General features: G+C 44.1%; 2 protein-coding genes across 2 annotated transcripts in view; one reads left to right on the forward strand and one right to left on the reverse strand.

Annotated features, from left to right (window-relative positions):
• Window positions 1-3,950: 3,950 nt before the first annotated feature.
• Window positions 3,951-25,822, reverse strand: part of LOC103538534 (zinc finger SWIM domain-containing protein 6) — a 161,562-nt gene continuing 139,690 nt past the window's right edge. The window contains exons 14-18 of the mRNA XM_030468330.1: window positions 22,524-22,710; window positions 22,284-22,424; window positions 21,768-21,912; window positions 20,973-21,132; window positions 3,951-4,813 (exon numbers count right to left, since the gene is read on the reverse strand). Of these exons, the coding sequence (XP_030324190.1) occupies window positions 3,951-4,813; window positions 20,973-21,132; window positions 21,768-21,912; window positions 22,284-22,424; window positions 22,524-22,710 (1,496 nt within the window). The remainder of the gene's footprint in view (window positions 4,814-20,972; window positions 21,133-21,767; window positions 21,913-22,283; window positions 22,425-22,523; window positions 22,711-25,822) is intronic.
• LOC103538533 (zinc finger SWIM domain-containing protein 6) lies at window positions 15,913-25,428 on the forward strand. The gene is given in 5 exon segments (XM_030468404.1): window positions 15,913-15,991; window positions 24,565-24,731; window positions 24,733-24,823; window positions 24,826-24,863; window positions 24,865-25,428. Coding segments are annotated over 5 exon segments (939 nt in total).

Below are 25,822 nucleotides of genomic sequence, written 5' to 3' on the forward strand. Positions count from 1 at the left end.
CTGTAGCAGAAAATTAATCTAGAACAAAGTAATGAAGCAAACACATAATGAGGATTCAAGACTTGGAAGGGATAGAAGTTGCAGAAGCTGTATAATGCTAATACTACCAGGTCAGGACAACTCAGCAAGGCTTGGTAAGGTTCATATTTTACATGACAAGTGGTTTAGGCCTAGCCAGCAACAAAGAAGAGCTGCTCACTCATTCCTTCCACTCATGGTGGGATGGGAAGGAGAAAATATAACAAAATGTAACAAAAAGCTTGTGGGTTGAGACAATGACAAGGGAAGGTTCGCTCACCAATTATGGTAATGAGCAAAACAGACAGCTTGGGGAAAAAAAATCACTTTAATTTTTCTCCAATCAAATCAGAGCAGGACAAAGAGAAAACAAAACCAGAGCTTAAATGCCTTACCCCATCCCCTCCCTTCTTCCCAGGCCCAAATTAATTTGCTCCCAATTTCTCTAACACCCCCCAGCGGCACAGGGCAATGCGGAATGAGGGTTGAGGTCAGTTCATTCTGCCAATCCTTCCTTCTTAGGGGTAGGACTCCTCACAGTCTTCCCCTGCTCCAAAGTGGTCTCCCTCCCATAGAAGAGAGTCCTTCAAGCACTCCTCTGACATGAGTCCCTCCCACGAGGTGCAGCCCTTCAGGACCAGACTGCTCCAGTGTGGGCTTCCCAGTCATGATCTTCTTCAGGTGCAGCCACCTTTCCTGGCATAGGGTCCTGCAGGGCTGCAGGTCCATGTTACTTCCACTGTGGCCCTTCACAGGCTTCTCCACCCTGATTCTCACTGCAGAGGAATCTCTGCTCAGCACACCTTCTCCCCCTCCTTTCTCACTGAGCTTGGTATCTGCATAGGTATTGCTCTCATCTCTCCTCTTCTCCCTCCTGCAGGTCTTTTAGCAGTTTACTTTTCCCCTTCTTTAATATGTTAATCACAGAGGCGTTTATCACTGTCGTTGATGGGCTCAACCTTTTCCATACTTGGGTCCGTCTTTGGAGCCAGGGGAGCTTCTCACAGTAGCCACCCCTGCTGCCCCTCCCCCACTACCAAAGCCCTTCCATACTGACCTAAGTTGTACAAAGATTCAGACCTTTTCCTCCTTAATCTTCCAGTGACACAAGTCTCTCTGTCAGAATTCATGGGTACACTGGCATCTCTGATAGTTGCTTGCTGCATATTAATATTTTCTTCAGCTGAAGATATTAAAAAAAGTGAAAGGTGTTCATGTCATGTATACGACATCACATAACATACCTATGATGATAAAGATCTTGGTAAGGCAGAAAGCTCCTCTTCAATTTCCAACTGTGCTGTATCCCATTAATCACTGTGGGCTGGAAAACTTATACATATCTAACAGAGCAAAGGCTCCAAAAAAGCAGAAAAGTTTGCTGTCAGCTTGTGAGCAGGAACTCTATGCTGGGTGGAGTGAGCCACACACTTCCAAATGTAGCAGAACATGTAGAGGAATGGCCTGAGCGGGGGTACACAGCCCCATGTTTGAGGCACTCAGGTGCTAATTACGAGGTGGGAGGCGTGAGCTTGTGTTAAGACCACCTGTGTTAAGCCTCGGCCCCCGCCCAATTAGGGTTTGCCTCAGCTGTGCATGAGCAGGATTGGGGGGCCAATAAAAGGTGAGCTTCCAAACACATGTGGAGCTCCCTCTTCAGCAGCCAAAGGAGGAGGTTAGCTGAGTCTGGAGCAGAGGCACAGAGTGAGGCTAGCCAAGTCTAAAGGCAGCAAAATCAGAGCACTGACTGTGCACCTTCCTGAGAACACCTCTTTGACTAAGAAGCGCTGTACCCCAAGAAAGGTTCGCCTGTCTGCATCCGAATACACAAAATGCTTTAGAAAAGCCAAAGGACAGAAAGAACTGTCCTTGTACAGATTTGCAGCACATCTCAACTCTCATGGTCACCCAAATAATCCACTGAGTGGGAACATGTCCCCCCACACTCTTCCATCCCACCAGGGCAATATGTCAAGGCTTACGGTTAATTGTATAGACCACACACCTTCAATTGTAGTCAGCATTTGGTCCCTCTGATGCACTAGGTCACCTTCCACCAGCAAAGGAGCAGTTGCAATTGTGAACGCTACCATTCTTTCCTGGCCTTGGTGGTCACATTAGCCATAATGCTCCAAAGTTGCAAGCTGGGCATTTAAGATCTATCCATTAAGAACTATCCATACACAATTTAACTCCAGTAACAGACACAATAAAGGAGGCAGAATCAACTGTCAAAAAACTAATTTTAATCAAAAAAAAAAAAAAAAAAAATTGTTGATCGTTAACAAGTTTATAAAACAGTGATTTAGTTACATAAATAAATTGATATCAGTGTATCAAATTTAATTACTTTCAACTTCATAAGCATGTTTACATGGGTGATGAAGTACAACCCTTTTACCTATTATAATAAATAAAATAGCATGAAATTGTTTTTCTAAACAAAAATGCCTATAAACATACCTCTAGCATGTTGTCTAATGAAGGGAATAAGAGACACTGGACAACTTTTGCACCAAAACATAAAAAAGATTTAAAAAGCACAAGGATACAGAACCATCAGCTAAAGTAAAGACACTGCACTGTAACCAAAGTTGGTATTTAATAATATAATGAACGGTTTAGTAGTTGGATCTCCAGTTTGGTTGTTTTAAAGCATTAAGACAAGGCAAGATAGAAGGCTGGTTTTGTTTGAGTAATTCTAGAGAAAATAAAACATATTAGAAAAATGAACAGAAAATTAAAACAGTCATACCTACACAACTTTCTGTCCTGCACAAAGTCAAAAAAACTATGCAGAATATATATATAATATATATATATATATTTGTGCACAAAGGTTAGCTTATTATTAGCTCACTGCAAAGGTGTAACGTATCATGTCAATAATTTTGCATTTTGTGTTAAAAAGGATATTTCTTTAAGTTTCCTAGGCTAGGAGGCACAAACTCCGATTCTGGCATACTGTATTCTTAATGCTAAGGCTTGCTGCTCTGGCTGTGTATTTTTTGTTGTCCCTCTTTACTATAGTACCTGTTATAAGCATGTATGTATACATATATATGTATTCAGGGGTTTTACAAATATATATATATATATTTAATTTCCCCCAATAGGTATCAGTCCAACCATGCAGTCCAAAAGGTGGCTCTGCACAGATGGCCAGCATATAGTTCACCACCTGAGCCAACCCTGAAGCAAGGCGCACTTTAGTCCTTAGGATAGGTTTTCTTTTTTTTTAAAACCAAGCTATTGCATCTTCAAGTATTTTGCATTACATAGATTTTTTTAAAATATAAATTAATGTTATATGTTTTCAATATTCAGACATATACTATAATATATATACAGTACAATAAATGCTCTCGTTCTTTTTTAATTTTTTTTTTAATAAATCCCTGAGAATGTATGTTGACAGTCGCTAAGTTTCCACATGCACAAGCGTTGTGTGCCATGCTTCAAGATGAACAGCACTGCAAAGCCACATGGTCAGCCTTTTAACTATTAGTGTTTCGTTTGTTGATTTGTTTAAATATGCTGAAATGTAAGGATGAGCTACAAAGGAGTAAAGCTAAATCCATTTGAGGTAATTATCACAGGATGGAGGTTTTTTGTTTGTTTTTTAAAGCCATTGCAATATATGTTTGGTTTTGAGGCTGTGAACATATACAGAAAGAACAGGAGAGTGATGTGGGCTTTTGCCACTTGACAACATATACTCAGCGTAAACCAAACCTTTTAAACCTCTCTCTCACACAAAACAGAAAAAAGGAAAAAAATAAACACAAACTTTCACAACATGACAGTTTGCAAGCTCAGCATAACTATACACATACAATACCGGTGTGGCTCTGTTTCTCTAAGTTCAAAAAGACACAAAGGTAGGCTCAAGTAAAAACAAACCACCCGTCCCCCCCCTTCACACATTTTCATCAACCAAACCGCTCACGAACCAACATCATCAGTTTCTTTTTGCCTTTGTAGATTTGTTTTAGGTTGTCAATAAACTGTGTAAACTGGATGTCTCCATCATGAGCCATTAGGAAGGTCTCTCGGGCCTTACTGAGGAACTCTATAAATTCACTGTAGTGTCGCGGGCTGATGTGAGTGAGACGTGAATGAGTTGTATTAATGTAGGCTCCAATCGTGGCATCCAAGAGTTGCCTTAAAGGGGCTTTGTCCAGTGACATGAGCTTACCAGAGTTCCTCCTTCCATGAAGTCCCACCATGCCAGGAGTGGTCAAAGTACACCTACGCAAAATATCTGACAGTACTGTGGCACATTTGACACTTTTGACCACCAGAGGTATTATAGCTCCTAGCTCATTTTTCCCAAGGGAGTGGCTGAGTGCACATGCCCACAGAACATCATTAATGGCAGGGTGTGTGTCCTGATTGTAACTCAGGTTGAGATGCGCCATGGCCAAAGTGGCCAGCTTGTAGGCCCGCATGGGGTAACCACGGTGCTCCATGTATCGTGCTATAGTAAAAAGCTGTGAGTAGCTCATGCCAGTTGTAGCAGCATCTAGAACAATTTGGTAAGCGGTCTCAAAAGCTATGTGATCCTTTTCACATAAGGTCAGTGCAGAGAGGGCACAGTTTTGAGGATCTTTCATGGCACACTGTAGAGCAAGTGTCCTAGCACTGCTGGCCAGCTTCTCCTGCTGATGGCAGTCCAGATGCAGACGGACAATGGTGCTGTTGGACATCACAGCTGTAGCAACAATACTAGTAGCTTCTGTTGGAGTGAAAAGTGTAAACCAGTTTTGCATGATACTATCCAGTGCATAAACACCTGGGGAGAGAAAGAAAGGATCAGCCACAACTGATAAAACCTAGGAGGTATAAATGTTCATCAAGAGATAGATTTCATTTTCAAAGACAGAGGTTGCCAGTACATCAAAGGAGACGTACTTCAGCAAGAAGGGCTAAATCAGATAACATGGCTGGAAAAGGACATTAAAACAAAAGCTATTGTGCAAACTGTAGCAATCACCAAAATGCAGATAACAAAAAAGCCTGCAAGATAAGCTTGAATCTCCCAGTGTGACAACTGATATGTTTTACTTGTTATCTAAGAGAATTTGGACAAAAAGTTCTGGCTCATTTGGCCTCATCACATCACTCAAAAGCAGCCCACACATTGAACATTTAAAAGGCAATTTTAACTACTTTTCTCAATGTGTATCTCAAGGTATGCCCCTGACTGCAGGAATAACATTGAGGTTCTGGAGCATGCCCAAAGATGGGCAATGAAGCTGGGGAAGAGTCTAGAGCGCAAGCAGGAGCCATTGAGGGAACTGGGGTTGTTTAGCCTGGAGATAAGGAAGTTTAGGGATGACCTTTTTTGCTCTCTACAACTACTTGAAAGGAGGTTGTAGCGAGGTGGGTGTTAGTCTCTTCTCCCAAGTAACAAGTGATAGAACAAGAGGAAATGGCCTCAAGTTGTGCCAGAGGAGGTTTAGATTGGATATTAGGAAATATGTCTTCACTGAAAGGGTTGTCAGGCACTGGAACAGGCTGTCTGGGTAAGTGGTGGAGTCACCATCCTTGGATGTATTTAAAAGGCATCTAGATGTGGTGCTTAGAGACACGGTTTAGTGGTGGACTTGGTAGTGTTAATGGTTGGACTTGATGATCTTAAAAGTCTTCTCCAACCAAAAAATTCTATGATTCTATGAGTCTACAGAGCATGCACAGCAAGAATATGAAAGCATGCTAAATGTCTCATTTAACAGAATACCATGGCATTTAATACTAAGCACATCTTAAAAAAAAATTAAAATAAAATAAAAAAATTACTGTCACCGTTTGAACAGGAGGAACTAAAGAAGGAGGGCTTTTCGGACTCTGAGAGGGGGAGGGATCTATTCCCTCCCATTTCCTGCCATACTCAGAAAGCCAGCAGCTCCTCCCTCTTTTTCCTCTCAACTCCTGCTGGCTGTGCTACTGTTTGTTACCGCAAGCTTGCCATGTGCTATCGGGCTGTATATATATATATATATATATATATATTTATATATTTGTATTCCTTGTTACCTTACCCTTTATGTTATTACCTTTGCCTTGTGTTAGTAAAATCTGTATCCATTTGTTTTCAGTTTCCAACTTAAGGTCTCCTGTCTTTATTCCCCTTTTATCTTCCCTTTGTGTGTGTGTGGGAGGATAGAGATGAATTCTGTCATTAGGTTTGTGGCCAGCCCAAACTGCTAAACCATGACAGAATAATTGGTGCCCAACGTGGGGTTCAAATTTAAATTTTTCTTTTAATTGAAAATATTGTAAAGTTGGAAATTGAAAAAAGAAAAATGGGTTTCAAAATGGCATGAGCGAAAGACTTGTTATATACTGCCTTTTTGAATTTACTAATCCACGCCTGTTGTTTTGTATGTACCCATCTCCCAGCCATGATAATTTACTAAGCTGTTAAAACAGCGGTTTCTGCGGGAATGAGTTCGGTTAGGAATTTCATTGGGGAGTTTTGAGACTCTGTGGTGAATGTGTTCAGTACGCAAAATGATTCTGTTCCTTTCTCTGGCGAGTTCGGCCCGCCAGAGTTTCGAGGCCTCAGTGACGATTGGTGTTACTTGTTTTGGTTATTGTTGTGCCTAAATATGTTACAGGGGTGGTTCAATGTTTGATATTTGTGCAGGAAAACTGCCGCCGCCACCACCACCAGCCAGGGACACCTCCCCTGCTGGCTCCGAACCAGGCCTTGTCGCCCCTGTCACAACCCACAGAAAGCATCTAAAGAAGTTGGACCGCCCAGGAAGGGGTGATGATGATGACTCAGAGACAGAGATAACAGAAAACACTGAGACAACAGAAAACACTGATCAGTGAGAGAGTCGGCCCGAGGCAGGAACGACACAGGAGAGTGATTTGGAACCTGAGATAATTGTCTAATCTATGTCTCTGGAAGAGATTCGAAATTTAAGAAAGGATTATGCTTGCAATGAAGGTGAATCACTGACTGCTTGGATGCTTTCTGTTTGGGACAAGCGGGCAGCTACGGTAGACCTGGAGTGCAGAGAGGCGCAGCAGATGGGATCGTTAGCCAGAGATGGGGAATTGATAAGGTAATTGGGAGAAAAGCTGGTACTTTTAGTCTTTGTAAACACTTTTATCTGTAGTAAAAAGCCGATAAACTTAAAAGGAGGATATCAAATGTCGCACTGTTAAATGGAATACCATGGAAAGAGGCATCAAATATCTGAGGGAGCTGGCAGTTCGGGAGGTCATCTATAGTGATAGGGAAACACCTGAAGATCCCGATGAAATGCCACACAGGAGGCCTATGCTTAAAAAGCTTGCACAACGTGTCCCTGATACGTACTCCCACATTTTGGGGGGGAAGGGTCTTTGGAGGAGATGATGAAACACCATCAACTGTCAGTGAATTTGTTAGCCAGTTAAGACAGTATGAAGACAGTGTCTCTAACCCTTTGCAGGCTCATGTCTCAGCTGTGGAAAAAATGGCTGAGGAGTTAAAAACCACAGCTGAGGAGATAAAAACCTCTTTTGAGAAGCTGCATGATAAGTTATCCAAAATGGAGACAGAGAGTATCACTCGTTATTCTCCTGAATGGATACATGTATCAACTATCGAAAATAGGTGCTTCCCTAGGAGGCCAGCTCAGGGTAGGAAGAACTCGACACAGAGTTCTCTGTGGTCAACCCTACATAACCTTGGCGAAAACATGAGTATATGGAATGGCAAACCCACTGCTACCCTGTGTGCAAGAGTACGGGAGCTGCAAGGTAATACCACTGGGGGTAGTGTTTCCAGAAGGATGGCTGCTCCAATCTGGCCCGAGCAGATGGATCTCCAGTCCAACTATGAGTCAAGGAAGTAACAGTGAGGGGCCAGTTTGCCACACAAACCCTTCTGTTCAGTGTGGGCGCTGTACTCAGCAGTAGAGGGGCCGTGCCTCCAGCCAGGTGGAGGAGAGGGATAACCGAGTTTACTAGACAGTGTGGATTCGGTGGCCTGGCACAGCAGAACCACAGAAATACAGAGCCCTTGAAGACACTGGTGCACAGTGGACCTTGCTACCATCGAATCACAAAGGAGCAGACTCTATTACCATCTCTGGAGTCACAGGAGGGGCTCAAGAACTGACTGTAGTGGAGGCTGAAATGAGCTTGACCAGAAATGTCTGGGACACCCACCGTATAGTGACTGACCCAGATGCTCCGTGCATCCTTGGTATAGACTTTCTCCAGAAAGGGTATTTCAAGGACCCAAAAGAGTATAAGTGCGCCTTTGGTGTAGCAGCTGTGGAAACTGAGGGCATTCACCAGCTGTCTGCCTTGCCTGGACTTTCAGATGACCCTTCTGTGGTGGGCCCTGATGAGGGTAGAGGAACAGCAGGTACCAACTCCATCTATCACAGTACATCGTCGCCAGTATCGTACCAACAGAGACTCCCTGCTCCCCATACAAAATCTTATTTGCCACTTAGAGATCCAAGGAGTGATCCACAAGACTCGCTCACCTTTCAACAGTCCTATATGGCCAGTGCAGAAGCCTGATAGAGGATGGAGATTAACTGTGGACTACACCATCAATGAGTCCTGCTGTTCCAGATATGTTGGAGCTTCAGTATGAACTGGAGTCTAAGGCAGACAAATGGTATGCAAATATTGACATTGCTAATGCATTTTCCTCCATTCCCATAGCAGCAGAGTGCAGGCCCCAATTTGCTTTCACCTAGAGGGGCGTCCAGTACACCTTGAACCGACTGCCTCAGGGGTGGAAGCATAGTCCCACCATCTACCATGGACTGATCCACACTGCACTGGAGAAGGGTGAAGCTCCAGACCATCTGCAATACATTAACGATATTGTTGTATGGGGTAATACGGCTGAAGAAGTCTTTGAAAAAGGCAGGAAAGTAATCTGCAAACTACTAGAAGCTGGTTTTGCTATAAAAAGAAACAAGGTCAAGGGACCTGCCATAGAAATCCAGTTCCTGGGAGTTAAATGGCAAGATGGGTGCTTACCCAGCCCTATGGATGTGGTCAGCAAAATTGCAACCATCTCTTCACCCACTAATAAGAAAGAGACACAGACTTTCTTGGGTACGGTGGGATTTTGGAGGATGCACATTCCTGAGTACGCTCAGATTGTAAAACCCCTTTAAAATATCACCTGAAAGAAAAATTGTTTTGCATGGGGCCCTGAACAACAACAGGCCTTAGAGCAGACAACATGAGGGAGAGTCCATGCAGTGGCCCCAGGACATGTCCGAACAGGACAGGAGATTAAAAATGTACTCTACACTGCAGCCTGTGATAACGGTCCCATCTGGAGCCTCTGGCAGAAAGCACCAGATGAGACTCGAGGTCGACCCCTAGGGTTTTGGATTCGGCAGTATAAAGGTTCAGAGGCCAATTTTACACTCCAACTGAAAGAGAAATATTGTCTGCTTATGAAGGAGTTTGAGCCACTTCAGAAGTGATTGATACTGAGGTAGTTACATGGATGGTCAAGGGAAGGATCTCGTCTACAGACCATGCCACTGATGCCACCTGGAGTAAGTGGATTGTCCTGATAACACAGCAAGGATGAATAGGGATCCCTGATTGTCCAGGCATCGTGGAGGTGATTAAAAACTGGACAGAGGGTAAAGATTTTGGAATTCCACCAGATGAGATAGGGAACCATGCCGAGGAAGCCCCTCCATATAATGGACTTTCAAGATGATAAGAAGTTTGCTCTCTTCACCAATGGATCCTGCCATCTTGTAGGAAGTCAGCAGAGGTGGAAAGCAGCAGTTTGGAGTCCCACATGACAAGTCACTCAAGCAGCTGATGGGGATGGTAAATCAAGCCGGTTTGCAGCCATCCAGCTGGCCCTGGACATTGCGGAACGGGAGAAGTGGCCAGCGCTTTACTTCTACAGTGACTCATGGATGGCAGCAAATGCCTTGTAGGAGTGCCTAAAGGGATGGAAACGGGACAGCTGGTGGCACAGGGGGAAGCCTATTTGGGCTGCCACTCTGTGGCAAGCTATTGCTGCCTGGTTAGAGACACTAACGGTAAGGGTACAGCACGTGGACACCCACGTACCTAAGAGTCAGGCCAGTGAAGAACACTGGCAAAACCATCAGGCGGACCAGGCAGCTAAAGTGTTTCAAACAGATTTAGACTGGGAGCACAGAGGTGAACTGTTTTTAGCTCTCTGGTCCCATGACACTTCAGGTCACCAAGGGCAAGATGCAACATACCAATGGGCCCGTGACCGAGGGGTGGACTTAGCTTTAGACATTATTACACAGGTTATTCATGATTGTGATGTATCTGCAGCAATCAAACAAGCTAAACGGTTAAAACCTTTGTGGTACAGGGGATGTTGGTGTAAATACAAGTATGTAGAGGCCTAGCAGATAGATTACATCACACTCCCTCAGACTTGCCAGGGTAAACACTGTGTGCTCACAATGGTTGAAAACAAGCACTGGGTGTTTGGAAATGTACCTTGTGCCTCATGCCACTGCCCGTAATACTATTCTGGAGATTGAAAGGCAAGTGTTGTGGGGGCACGGTACGCCAGAGAGGATCGAGTCAGACAATGGGACTCATTTCAAAAACCATCTTATAGGCAATTGGGCTAAAGAGCATGGTGTAGAGTGGATATACCATATCCCCTATCATGCACCAGCATCTGGAAAAATTGAACGCTACAACGGCTTGCATGAAAACCACCGTGAAATAATGGGGGGGGGACGGGACGACGACTTTCGAAAATTGGGATATGCATTTGGCAGAAGCCACCTGGCTAGTTAAGACTAGGGGATCTATCAATCGAGCCGGTCCTGCTCAATCAGAGCATTTACATGCAGTGGATGGGGATAAATTCCCTGTTGTGTGTGAAAGGAACCTATTGGGAAAAACTGTTTGGGTCTATCCTGCTTTGGGCAAAGACAAACCCATCCATGGACTTGTTTCTGCTCAAGGTCCAGGATGCATTTGGTGGGTTATGCAGGAGGATGGGGAAGTCCATTGTGTACCACAGGGGAACTTAACTCTAGCCAAGAGCTTTTGGTTCCACTTTATATAGTTTTAATTTTTATATAATAGTAATTAGTTGTATTAAGTGTTTTTTCCCTAGGATAATGCAGTGGTGTCCAAGAGTCTCGGGAAGAGCTTGCAGCATGTGAGGGCATGAACCCTGACAGACCCTGTACCATCTGTCTTGCCTTGAGAAACTGCCATGATAAGGATCTGCAGCCTGGACTTAACAAAATCTTGTTTGACGGCAGGGCATCTCCGGATGAGTTACTATGGAGAGAAATAGAATGGAATGAGGGGTGGAATGCTATCGTTTGACGATGAGGAACTAAAGAAGGAGGGCTTTCGGACTCTGAGAGGGGCGGAATGCAAAGGGAGGGATCTATTCCCTCCCATTTCCTGCCCATACTCTATAAAGATCAGGCAGACTGGCAGATGGTCCTCTCTTTCACCTGCTCCTTGCTTCACTGCTGTTCCCCTGCGCTCCTTTACCACCAGCTCGTCATGTGCTCTTCAGAGTCCACATCCATCGGGTGCTGAGAAGAGCTGTAGACCCCCCTCCTGAGTTGACCCTGCCGCAAGGGGCCCTCGGGCACCTATCCCTGCCGTCACTGACATCGGGTTGTGTATAAATATTTGGGGTTTTGTTCTTTATCCCTTATGTTATTGCCTTTCCCCTGTGTTAGTAAATCTATTGCCAGTTTTTTTTTTTCCATCTTCAAGTCTTTAGCTTTTATTCCCCTTTTTATCTTGCTTTTGATACGGGGTAGTAGAAAATAATTCTGTCCTTTGGTTTTTGTTCCGGCCAACCTGTTAAGCCGTGACAGGAGCTGTCTTCATTGATAGCACAGATCTTGGATAGATCTTGGACAGATCAGGAACACCCTTTTAGGAATAAATGTCTCAAGATGTATCGAGCAGATGTTAAATAGTTCTTTGGCTACATGGGCTACATTATAAATTAAATTCAGCTTCTCCATGGTCAAGACATCAATATATAGTTTATTTTAAAACCTTGAGATGTTTTATCATCACTAAATGACTCCTCTCTTAGTGGTTTCAGATTGTGAGTTTAATCAAATGAGAGGTACCTAATTCCAGAATAGTTCAAGTCAAGAAGCTTTTCCAGATCACAAAACTAGATATAGTATTGCTTTTTACTCCCAAGTTAGGACAGCATTGAAGCTGCTATTATGTCCACTATGCATGCTGAAGGCTTTTGTGACTGATCATCCTTTTACAGACACCACAGTGAGATAAATTATCAGAGAAGACATTCAGAGTAGTCATTCACGCATATCTTTTTGTTTTACCTCCTTCCCTCCCTCACCTTTAGGAGAACTCAGTCCAGAACCCTGTATTGTCTCTTGGTTTCACTCTACTTGGGAAAAGCTGAAAAATCATCTTGGATATTGGAAGAGTGTTATCTTTCAATTATTATTTGATAGGCAAAGTCACCTAGATTCTTTCTCTTCAATGGAGAGAATAGGACAGATATTTGCACTTCAAAGCATTTTGTCACAGTTTAGGCCCAGCTAGGCCCAGCTCATATCAACCAGGCCTCTGCTCACTCACCCCCCCACCCCCACCATGGGACAGGGAGGAGAAAATCCACCTAAAGGCTTGTTGATCAATACAAGGATAGGGAGGTTTTCATTCTCCAATTACAGCAACAAGCAAAAAACAGACAGGTTCAACTTAGGAAGAAAAAACACTAATTTAATCTACAAAAAAAAAAAAAAAAAAGAAAAAACATGGTGTCCAGATCTTAATACCTTCTCCCCCAGCTCCCTTCTTACCAGGCCCATATTACTTCACTCATGCCTCCTCCCCAGCAGCACAGGGGAACAAGGAGGGGGGGTTTAGGGTCAGTTCACCACGCGTTGTTTCTGCTGCTCTTTCCTCCTCAGAGGGAGGACTCCTCGCATTTTTCCTGCACTCCAAATGTGGGGTCCCTCTCATGGGAGAGTTCTGCATGAACTCCTCCAACATGAGTCCCTCCCACAAGGTGCAGTCTCTCAGGAATGGACTTCTCCAGAGTGGACTACCCACAGAGTCACGGTCTGCTTTGGGAATAGTCACCTCCTCTGGAATGGGGTCCTCCACAGCTGCAGATCCACATCTGCCCCTTTCTGCAATCCTGCACAGGCTGCTGCCTCACGTCTGCCTACCTGTGATACTTCAGGGGCTACAAATCCACATTTACTCCACTGTGGTCCTTCAAGGCTGCTCCACCGTGCTCCTCCATAGGTTGCAGGGAGACAGCCTGACATCTCACCACAGGCTGAAATTTCTGCTCGGGCACCTTTCCCCCTCCTTCTTCTCTGACCTTGGTGTCTTTTCTCTGGCATTAGTTTCTCCTCTCCTCTCCTCTCTCCTCTCCTCTCCTCTCCTCTCCTCTCCTCTCCTCCCTCTCCTCTCCTCTCCTCTCCTCTCCTCTCCTCTCCTCTCCTCTCTCTTCCCTCTCCTCTCCTCTCCTCTCCTCTCCTCTCCTCTCCTCTCCTCTCCTCTCCTCTCCTCTCCCTTCATAATTTTTTTCAGTTTCATTTTCCCTTTCTTGAATATGTTACTCAGAGCACTGGAATAGGATGCCCAGAGAGGTTGTGGTGCTGCCTGGATGCATTCCTACTACCTCCTGTAGTAGGTGACCCTGCTGTGGCAGGGGGGTTGGACTCGATCATCTTTCGAGGTCTCTTCCAACACCTACATTTCTGTGATTCTGTGGTACTTGCAGAGGTGCATCCAGCTTCCCATATCTGCTCGGCCTTGGGCATAGGCAGGGCAGGGAATGCAACTGCAGGAGCTTCCAGCAGCTTCTTGCAGAAGCAACCCCTGTGGCCCCCCCCTGCTTCCAAAACACCACTGCACTGACCCAAGACACATTTTTACTTGGGAATGCCTGTCTTTCTTCCAGAAAGACTAAACGCAAAAGCTGGTTCCATAATTTGTTAGCCATATTTTCATATTTTAAAAATATTTGGGTTGCTCTTCACAGATAAATTTCCTTTCTCTCAAAATGCTATTCTCCAATCTAGCATTTAAATTACTGTTTAGTTCAAATAATGCCACGATGTCTGATGCCAACAAAGCTGGCCTTATGATGTAACTTTGGGTGATATACAACCAGTCACCAAGCTCCCAAAGTGTGCATGTATGGAGACCAGTATGGAATCACTGATGAATGTGTAGAATCAGACTTAAAAGTCATGTGTGCATTTGTGCTCCTCAGCAGTCTTTCCATCCTCTTAATTATCTTATCTCCAGCTTAGGACTAAAGAAGGTGGTGGAAGAAACAAGACAGGTTACTTTCCACTTTGAAGATGTCTTAGAGTTAGGGGAGGATATGTCTTGAGAACCCTCTTACAAATGCTGCTGATTCCAAGCTGTTGTGTGAGTGCATTTTGTGAGTTCTTATGTGAAGATCATCACTGAAAGCTCTGATTGACCCGGCTCTTTGTTTAATTGCTGCAAATAGTAATGCAATAGTATATTTTATCATGAGTACTGTAATGGGAAAACTACTTATGTTCATCATCTAGATATCTCTGGGGTCTGTCTGGTTAGCTGAAACAAGCTTTTCATGCAGTGGTTTTTTTTACTGCATAAACATTGTTGCCCATATTTTGAGAAACAACATAGGCAACAACTGCAAGTGATGTAAAATGTGGGTGTTGCAATCAGACCTGAACGTCCTTTTTTTATGATTCTGGTGGTTTTACAATGGAACTTCTTTGCATGGACTTCTTTTTCAGAGAGAGAAATTGCTGCTATGGACTTATTAAAAATATCTGGATAAATCTGTGTCACGGTTTAACACTGGCCCAGCAATTAAACTGAATGACAGATGCTCTCTATTAATCCCCCTCCCAGATAAAGGAAGGAGAGAGAATAAGGGAGAGAGACTTATGGGTTGGAAACTAAACTACACAACTTTAATGAAACCGGCTAAATATATACAAATATACAGAAAAATTGATACCATGTTCCTCCCCCCTTTCCCCCAATAACTCTCACGTCACCACCAAGGCTGCAGGGCAGCCCTGGGAAAGTCCAGGCTGGACTCCTGGAGTCAGCAGCAGTCGGGAGCTGAAGGCAGGAACACACAGATTCAGGCTGGCACGGATCAGGACCACAGGCAGACGAACGGACAGAATACTCCCATGATGCCGAAGCAAAGAGGGACAGGCAAAGAAGGGGAAGCAGGAAGGTATTTGACTGAAGGAAGGCATTTGAAGGCATCTCATTGTCTGAGAAACGTGCTGTTAATTTCATCAACTGCAGCTACTTCCAAGAGACTTAGCTGAAAGCAAAAGTACAAGATAGAAAATTACCTTTATTCTGGCCCAAACCAGGACATTCTGGAAGTGTGTATATATATCTTTGCAGCATAAGGAGCCAGTTAAGTCACAGAACACTCTAATTCCTGTCTGCATTGTTGAAATCAATGAAAAAAAAAGGTAGATGGGGGAAAAATTAGATGGGTTAGTTTGCCCAACAAGAGTTGACACATTTGAAGACTCACATACATAGCGAGAGGAGACATAATATAATTAGAATAACTGGTAATTGGTTGGGCTTTTTTGTTGGTTTTAGAAGGGCTTTTTTTGTATGGGTGTTTTTTTTTTTCTCCTCCCTGAATAAAACTGAGTTTCTCCATTGGCCTTGAAGGACCTGCAATTGTAATGTATGCTCTTCTAAGATGGCTGAATACTATTTGAATTCTGACATACCAGCTAAAAAGAGGTAGCGGAGTGGTGAGGGTAAAAGGCTGCCATTTTGAACTTCAGTGTAATTGAGTAACTTTAATCCCCATTGGTATATTGTCCTGGTTTGGCAATAAAATTAAATTGTATTTTGTTTGTTTTGTTTTAATAGGTGATGCGGATGACGCTGTCAACACTGAATTGGCGACGGCGGGAAATGGTGAGGTGGTTGGTAACATGTGCAACAGAAGTAGGTATGTAAGGGAATTAGGAGACCATTATGGTTGAACAGTAAAACTGCTATGTAAACTCAAATGGAAGAAGAGAATCTATAGATTGGAAGGAAGGGCTGGCTACTTGGAGGAATATGACTGTTGTCCGAGAATGCAGAGAAGAAACTACGAAAGCTAAAGCCTCCTTAGTATTAAACCTTGCAAGAGAGGTTAAGGACAACAGGAAGGGATTCTTGAAATACATAGCAGATAAAACTAACACTAGAGACAATGTAGCCCCACTGTTGAATGAGGTGGGTGCCCTGATTACAGAGGACACAAAGAAGGCAGAATTGCAAAACGCCTTCTTTGCCTCTGTGTATACATCTGGAGGATGTCCTCAGGAGCCCCAGGCCCATAAGGCTGCTGAGGAAGTCAGGGTAAAGGATGAGTTTGCACTGGTTGATGAGGGCTGAGTTAAGGATCAGTTAATCAATCTGGAGCACCAATGCACACATGACTTTTAAGTCTGATTCTACACATTCATCAGTGATTCCATACTGGTCTCCATACATGCACACTTTGGGAGCTTGGTGACTGGTTGTACATCACCCAAAGTTACATCATAAGGCCAGCTTTGTTGGCATCAGACATCGTGGCATTATTTGAACTAAACAGTAATTTAAATGCTAGATTGGAGAATAGCATTTTGAGAGAAAGGAAATTTATCTGTGAACACCAACCCAAATATTTTTAAAATATGAAAATATGGCTAACAAATTAAGGAACCAGCTTTTGCGTTTAGTCTGGTTGATACGAGCTGGGCCTAGCTGGGCCTAAACTGTGACAAAATGCTTTGAAGTGCAAATATCTGTCCTATTCTCTCCATTGAAGAGAAAGAATCTAGGTGACTTTGCCTATCAAATAATAATTGAAAGATAACACTCTTCCAATATCCAAGATGATTTTTCAGCTTTTCCCAAGTAGAGTGAAACCAAGAGACAATACAGGGTTCTGGACTGAGTTCTCCTAAAGGTGAGGGAGGGAAGGAGGTAAAACAAAAAGATATGCGTGAATGACTACTCTGAATGTCTTCTCTGATAATTTATCTCACTGTGGTGTCTGTAAAAGGATGATCAGTCACAAAAGCCTTCAGCATGCATAGTGGACATAATAGCAGCTTCAATGCTGTCCTAACTTGGGAGTAAAAAGCAATACTATATCTAGTTTTGTGATCTGGAAAAGCTTCTTGACTTGAACTATTCTGGAATTAGGTACCTCTCATTTGATTAAACTCACAATCTGAAACCACTAAGAGAGGAGTCATTTAGTGATGATAAAACATCTCAAGGTTTTAAAATAAACTATATATTGATGTCTTGACCATGGAGAAGCTGAATTTAATTTATAATGTAGCCCATGTAGCCAAAGAACTATTTAACATCTGCTCGATACATTCTTGAGACATTTATTCCTAAAAGGGTGTTCCTGATCTGTCCAAGATCTATCCAAGATCTGTGCTATCAATGAAGACAGCTCCTGTCACGGCTTAACAGGTTGGCCGGAACAAAAACCAAAGGACAGAATTATTTTCTACTACCCCGTATCAAAAGCAAGATAAAAAGGGGAATAAAAACTAAAGACTTGAAGATGGAAAAAAAAAAAACTGGCAATAGATTTACTAACACAGGGGAAAGGCAATAACATAAGGGATAAAGAACAAAACCCCAAATATTTATACACAACCCGATGTCAGTGACGGCAGGGATAGGTGCCCGAGGGCCCCTTGCGGCAGGGTCAACTCAGGAGGGGGGTCTACAGCTCTTCTCAGCACCCGATGGATGTGGACTCTGAAGAGCACATGACGAGCTGGTGGTAAAGGAGCGCAGGGGAACAGCAGTGAAGCAAGGAGCAGGTGAAAGAGAGGACCATCTGCCGGTCTGCCTGATCTTTATAGAGTATGGGCAGGAAATGGGAGGGAATAGATCCCTCCCTTTGCATTCCGCCCCTCTCAGAGTCCGAAAGCCCTCCTTCTTTAGTTCCTCATCATCAAACGATAGCATTCCACCCCTCATTCCATTCTATTTCTCTCCATAGTAACTCATCCGGAGATGCCCTGCCGTCAAACAAGATTTTGTTAAGTCCAGGCTGCAGATCCTTATCATGGCAGTTTCTCAAGGCAAGACAGATGGTACAGGGTCTGTCAGGGTTCATGCCCTCACATGCTGCAAGCTCTTCCCGAGACTCTTGGACACCACTGCATTATCCTAGGGAAAAAACACTTAATACAACTAATTACTATTATATAAAAATTAAAACTATATAAAGTGGAACAAAAGCTCTTGGCTAGAGTTAAGTTCCCCTGTGGTACACAATGGACTTCCCCATCCTCCTGCATAACCCACCAAATGCATCCTGGACCTTGAGCAGAAACAAAGTCCATGGATGGGTTTGTCTTTGCCCAAAGCAGGATAGACCCAAACAGTTTTTCCCAATAGGTTCCTTTCCACACACAACAGGGAATTTATCCCCATCCACCTGCATGTAAATGCTCTGATTTGAGCAGGACCGGCTCGATTGATAGATCCCCTAGTCTTAACTAGCCAGGTGGCTTCTGCCAAATGCATATCCCAATTTTCGAAAGTCGTCGTCCCGTCCCCCCCATTATTTCACGGTGGTTTTCAATGCAAGCCGTTGTAATGCGTTCAAATTTTTCCAGATGCTGGTGCATGATAGGGGATATGGTATATCCACTCTACACCCATGCTCTTTAGCCCAATTGCCTATAAGATGGTTTTGAAATGAGTCCCATTTGTCTGACTCGATCCTCTCTGGCGTACCGTGCCCCCACAACACTTGCCTTTCAATCTCCAGAATAGTATTACGGGCAGTGGCATGAGGCACAAGGTACATTTCCAAACACCCAGTGCTTGTTTTTCAACCATTGTGAGCACACAGTGTTTACCCTGGCAAGTCTGAGGGAGTGTGATGTAATCTATCTGCTAGGCCTCTACATACTTGTATTTACACCAACATCCCCTGTACCACAAAGGTTTTAACCGTTTAGCTTGTTTGATTGCTGCAGATACATCACAATCATGAATAACCTGTGTAATAATGTCTAAAGCTAAAGTCCACCCCTCGGTCACGGGGCCCATTGGTATGTTGCATCTTGCCCTTGGTGACCTGAAGTGTCATTGGGACCAGAGAGCTAAAAACAGTTCACCTCTGTGCTCCCAGTCTAAATTCTGTTTGAAACACTTTAGCTGCCTGGTCCGCCTGATGGTTTTGCCCAGTGTTCTTCACTGGCCTGACTCTTAGGTACGTGGGTGTCCACGTGCTGTACCCTTACCGTTAGTGTCTCTAACCAGGCAGCAATAGCTTGCCACAGAGTGGCAAGCCCAAATAGGCTTCCCCCTGTGCCACCAGCTGTCCCGTTTCCATCCCTTTAGGCACTCCTACAAGGCATTTGCTGCCATCCATGAGTCACTGTAGAAGTAAAGCGCTGGCCACTTCTCCCGTTCCGCAATGTCCAGGGCCAGCTGGATGGCTGCAAACCGGCTTGATTTACCATCCCCATCAGCTGCTTGAGTGACTTGTCATGTGGGACTCCAAACTGCTGCTTTCCCACCTCTGCTGACTTCCTACAAGATGGCAGGATCCATTGGTGAAGAGAGCAAACTTCTTATCATCTTGAAAGTCCATTATATGGAGGGGCTTCCTCGGCATGGTTCCCTATCTCATCTGGTGGAATTCCAAAATCTTTACCCTCTGTCCAGTTTTTAATCACCTCCACGATGCCTGGACAATCAGGGATCCCTATTCATCCTTGCTGTGTTATCAGGACAATCCACTTACTCCAGGTGGCATCAGTGGCATGGTCTGTAGACGAGATCCTTCCCTTGACCATCCATGTAACTACCTCAGTACCAATCACTTCTGAAGTGGCTCAAACTCCTTCATAAGCAGACAATATTTCTCTTTCAGTTGGAGTGTAAAATTGGCCTCTGAACCTTTATACTGCCGAATCCAAAACCCTAGGGGTCGACTCGGAGTCTCATCTGGTGCTTTCTGCCAGAGGCTCCAGATGGGACCGTTATCACAGGCTGCAGTGTAGAGTACATTTTTAATCTCCTGTCCTGTTCGGACATGTCCTGGGGCCACTGCATGGACTCTCCCTCATGTTGTCTGCTCTAAGGCCTGTTGTTGTTCAGGGCCCCATGCAAAACAATTTTTCTTTCAGGTGATATTTTAAAGGGGTTTTACAATCTGAGCGTACTCAGGAATGTGCATCCTCCAAAATCCCACCGTACCCAAGAAAGTCTGTGTCTCTTTCTTATTAGTGGGTGAAGAGATGGTTGCAATTTTGCTGACCACATCCATAGGGCTGGGTAAGCACCCATCTTGCCATTTAACTCCCAGAACTGGATTTCTATGGCAGGTCCCTTGACCTTGTTTCTCTTTATAGCAAAACCAGATTCTAGTAGTATGTATATTACTTTCCTGCCTTTTTCAAAGACTTCTTCAGCCGTATTACCCCATACAACAATATCGTTAATGTATTGCAGATGGTCTGGAGCTTCACCCTTCTCCAGTGCAGTGTGGATCAGTCCATGGTAGATGGTGGGACTATGCTTCCACCCCTGAGGCAGTCGGTTCAAGGTGTACTGGACGCCCCTCTAGGTGAAAGCAAATTGGGGCCTGCACTCTGCTGCTATGGGAATGGAGGGAAAATGCATTAGCAATGTCAATATTTGCATTACCATTTGTCTGCCTTAGACTCCAGTTCATACTGAAGCTCCAACATATCTGGAACAGCAGGACTCATTGATGGTGTAGTCCACAGTTAATCTCCATCCTCTATCAGGCTTCTGCACTGGCCATATAGGACTGTTGAAAGGTGAGCGAGTCTGTGGATCACTCCTTGGATCTCTAAGTGGCAAATAAGATTTTGTATGGGGAGCAGGGAGTCTCTGTTGGTACGATACTGGCGACGATGTACTGTGATAGATGGAGTTGGTACCTGCTGTTCCTCTACCCTCATCAGGGCCCACCACAGAAGGGTCATCTGAAAGTCCAGGCAAGGCAGACAGCTGGTGAATGCCCTCAGTTTCCACAGCTGCTACACCAAAGGCGCACTTATACTCTTTTGGGTCCTTGAAATACCCCTTTCTGGAGAAAGTCTATACCAAGGATGCACAGAGCATCTGGGCCAGTCATTATACAGTGGGTCTCCCAGTCATTTCTGGTCAGGCTCATTTCAGCCACCACTACAGTCAGTTCTTGAGTCAGTTCTCGAGTCAGTTCTCCTGTGACTCTAGAGATGGTAATAGAGTCTGCTGCTTTGTGATTCGATAGTAGCAAGGTGCACTGTGTACCAATGTCTACCAGGGCTCGGTATCTCTGTGGTCCTGCTGTGCCAGTCCACAGAATCCACACTGTCCAGTAAATTCGATTATCCCTCTCCTCCACCTGGCTGGAGGCACGGCCCCTCTAATGTTGAGTACAGTTCCCACAGTGAACAGAAGGGTTTGTGTGGCAAACCGGTGTCTCACTGTTACTTCCTTGACTCATAGTTGGGTTGGAGACCCATCTGCTGGGGCCAGATTGGAGCAGCCATCCTTCTGGAAACACTAGCCCCAGTGGTATTGGCTTGCAGCTCCTGTACTCTTGCCTGCAGGGTATCAGTGGGTTTGCCATCCCATATACTCATGGTTTTGCCAAGGTTATGTAGGGTTGACCAAAGAAAACTCCATTTCGAGTTCTGCCTACCCTGAGATGGCCTCCTAGGGAAGCACCTATTTTCAATAGCTGATACATGTATCCATTCAGGAGAATAACGAGTGATACTCTCTGTCTCCATTTTGGATAACTTATCATGCAGCTTCTCAAAAGAGGTTTTTATCTCCTCAGCTGTGGTTTTTAACTCCTCAGCCATTTTTTTCCACAGCTGAGACATGAGCCTGCAAAGGGTTAGAGACACTGTCTTCATACTGTCTTAACTGGCTAACAAATTCACTGACAGTTGATGGTGTTTCATCATCTCCTCCAAAGACCCTTCCCCCCCAAAATGTGGGAGTACGTATCAGGGACACGTTGTGCAAGCTTTTTAAGCATAGGCCTCCTGTGTGGCATTTCATCGGGATCTTCAGGTGTTTCCCTATCACTATAGATGACCTCCCGAACTGCCAGCTCCCTCAGATATTTGATGCCTCTTTCCATGGTATTCCATTTAACAGTGCGACATTTGATATCCTCCTTTTAAGTTTATCGGCTTTTACTACAGATAAAAGTGTTTACAAAGACTAAAAGTACCAGCTTTTCTCCCAATTACCTTATCAATTCCCCATCTCTGGCTAACGATCCCATCTGCTGCGCCTCTCTGCACTCCAGGTCTACCGTAGCTGCCCGCTTGTCCCAAACAGAAAGCATCCAAGCAGTCAGTGATTCACCTTCATTGCAAGCATAATCCTTTCTTAAATTTCGAATCTCTTCCAGAGACATAGATTAGACAATTATCTCAGGTTCCAAATCACTCTCCTGTGTCGTTCCTGCCTCGGGCCGACTCTCTCACTGATCAGTGTTTTCTGTTGTCTCAGTGTTTTCTGTTATCTCTGTCTCTGAGTCATCATCATCACCCTTCCTGGGCGGTCCAACTTCTTTAGATGCTTTCTGTGGGTTTGTGACAGGGGCGACAAGGCCTGGTTCGGAGCCAGCAGGGGAGGTGTCCCTGGCTGGTGGTGGTGGCGGCGGCAGTTTTCCTGCACAAATATCAAACATTGAACCACCCCTGTAACATATTTAGGCACAACAATAACCAAAACAAGTAACACCAATCGTCACTGAGGCCTCGAAACTCTGGCGGGCCGAACTCGCCAGAGAAAGGAACAGAATCATTTTGCGTACTGAACACATTCACCACAGAGTCTCAAAACTCCCCAATGAATTCCTAACCGAACTCATTCCCGCAGAAACCGCTGTTTTAACAGCTTAGTAAATTATCATGGCTGGGAGATGGGTACATACAAAACAACAGGCGTGGATTAGTAAATTCAAAAAGGCCAGTATATAACAAGTCTTTCGCTCATGCCATTTTGAAACCCATTTTTCTTTTTTCAATTTCCAACTTTACAATATTTCAATTAAAAGAAAAATTTAAATTTGAACCCCACGTTGGGCACCAATTATTCTGTCATGGTTTAGCAGTTTGGGCTGGCCACAAACCTAATGACAGAATTCATCTCTATCCTCCCACACACACACAAAGGGAAGATAAAAGGGGAATAAAGACAGGAGACCTTAAGTTGGAAACTGAAAACAAATGGATACAGATTTTACTAACACAAGGCAAAGGTAATAACATAAAGGGTAAGGTAACAAGGAATACAAATATATAAATATATATATATATATATATATATACAGCCCGATAGCACATGGCAAGCTTGCGGTAACAAACAGTAGCACAGCCAGCAGGAGTTGAGAGGAAAAAGAGGGAGGAGCTGCTGGCTTTCTGAGTATGGCAGGAAATGGGAGGGAATAGATCCCTCCCCCTCTCAGAGTCCGAAAAGCCCTCCTTCTTTAGTTCCTCCTGTTCAAACGGTGACAGTAATTTTTTTATTTTATTTTAATTTTTTTTTAAGATGTGCTTAGTATTAAATGCCATGGTATTCTGTTAAATGAGACATTTAGCATGCTTTCATATTCTTGCTGTGCATGCTCTGTAGACTCATAGAATCATAGAATTTTTTGGTTGGAGAAGACTTTTAAGATCATCAAGTCCAACCATTAACACTACCAGTCCACCACTAAACCGTGTCTCTAAGCACCACATCTAGATGCCTTTTAAATACATCCAAGGATGGTGAACTCCACCACTTACCCAGACAGCCTGTTCCAGTGCCTGACAACCCTTTCAGTGAAGACATATTTCCTAATATCCAATCTAAACCTCCTCTGGCACAACTTGAGGCCATTTCCTCTTGTTCTATCACTTGTTACTTGGGAGAAGAGACTAACACCCACCTCGCTACAACCTCCTTTCAAGTAGTTGTAGAGAGCAAAAAAGGTCATCCCTAAACTTCCTTATCTCCAGGCTAAACAACCCCAGTTCCCTCAATGGCTCCTGCTTGCGCTCTAGACTCTTCCCCAGCTTCATTGCCCATCTTTGGGCATGCTCCAGAACCTCAATGTTATTCCTGCAGTCAGGGGCATACCTTGAGATACACATTGAGAAAAGTAGTTAAAATTGCCTTTTAAATGTTCAATGTGTGGGCTGCTTTTGAGTGATGTGATGAGGCCAAATGAGCCAGAACTTTTTGTCCAAATTCTCTTAGATAACAAGTAAAACATATCAGTTGTCACACTGGGAGATTCAAGCTTATCTTGCAGGCTTTTTTGTTATCTGCATTTTGGTGATTGCTACAGTTTGCACAATAGCTTTTGTTTTAATGTCCTTTTCCAGCCATGTTATCTGATTTAGCCCTTCTTGCTGAAGTACGTCTCCTTTGATGTACTGGCAACCTCTGTCTTTGAAAATGAAATCTATCTCTTGATGAACATTTATACCTCCTAGGTTTTATCAGTTGTGGCTGATCCTTTCTTTCTCTCCCCAGGTGTTTATGCACTGGATAGTATCATGCAAAACTGGTTTACACTTTTCACTCCAACAGAAGCTACTAGTATTGTTGCTACAGCTGTGATGTCCAACAGCACCATTGTCCGTCTGCATCTGGACTGCCATCAGCAGGAGAAGCTGGCCAGCAGTGCTAGGACACTTGCCTCTACAGTGTGCCATGAAAGATCCTCAAAACTGTGCCCTCTCTGCACTGACCTTATGTGAAAAGGATCACATAGCTTTTGAGACCGCTTACCAATTGTTCTAGATGCTGCTACAACTGGCATGAGCTACTCCACAGCTTTTTACTATAGCACGATACATGGAGCACCGTGGTTACCCCATGCGGGCCTACAAGCTGGCCACTTTGGCCATGGCGCATCTCAACCTGAGTTACAATCAGGACACACACCCTGCCATTAATGATGTTCTGTGGGCATGTGCACTCAGCCACTCCCTTGGGAAAAATGAGCTAGGAGCTATAATACCTCTGGTGGTCAAAAGTGTCAAATGTGCCACAGTACTGTCAGATATTTTGCGTAGGTGTACTTTGACCACTCCTGGCATGGTGGGACTTCATGGAAGGAGGAACTCTGGTAAGCTCATGTCACTGGACAAAGCCCCTTTAAGGCAACTCTTGGATGCCACGATTGGAGCCTACATTAATACAACTCATTCACGTCTCACTCACATCAGCCCGCGACACTACAGTGAATTTATAGAGTTCCTCAGTAAGGCCCGAGAGACCTTCCTAATGGCTCATGATGGAGACATCCAGTTTACACAGTTTATTGACAACCTAAAACAAATCTACAAAGGCAAAAAGAAACTGATGATGTTGGTTCGTGAGCGGTTTGGTTGATGAAAATGTGTGAAGGGGGGGGACGGGTGGTTTGTTTTTACTTGAGCCTACCTTTGTGTCTTTTTGAACTTAGAGAAACAGAGCCACACCGGTATTGTATGTGTATAGTTATGCTGAGCTTGCAAACTGTCATGTTGTGAAAGTTTGTGTTTATTTTTTTCCTTTTTTCTGTTTTGTGTGAGAGAGAGGTTTAAAAGGTTTGGTTTACGCTGAGTATATGTTGTCAAGTGGCAAAAGCCCACATCACTCTCCTGTTCTTTCTGTATATGTTCACAGCCTCAAAACCAAACATATATTGCAATGGCTTTAAAAAACAAACAAAAAACCTCCATCCTGTGATAATTACCTCAAATGGATTTAGCTTTACTCCTTTGTAGCTCATCCTTACATTTCA

The sequence above is a fragment of the Calypte anna genome, chromosome W, assembly GCF_003957555.1.
Source record: "Calypte anna isolate BGI_N300 chromosome W, bCalAnn1_v1.p, whole genome shotgun sequence".
Classification (NCBI taxonomy): domain Eukaryota; kingdom Metazoa; phylum Chordata; class Aves; order Apodiformes; family Trochilidae; genus Calypte; species Calypte anna.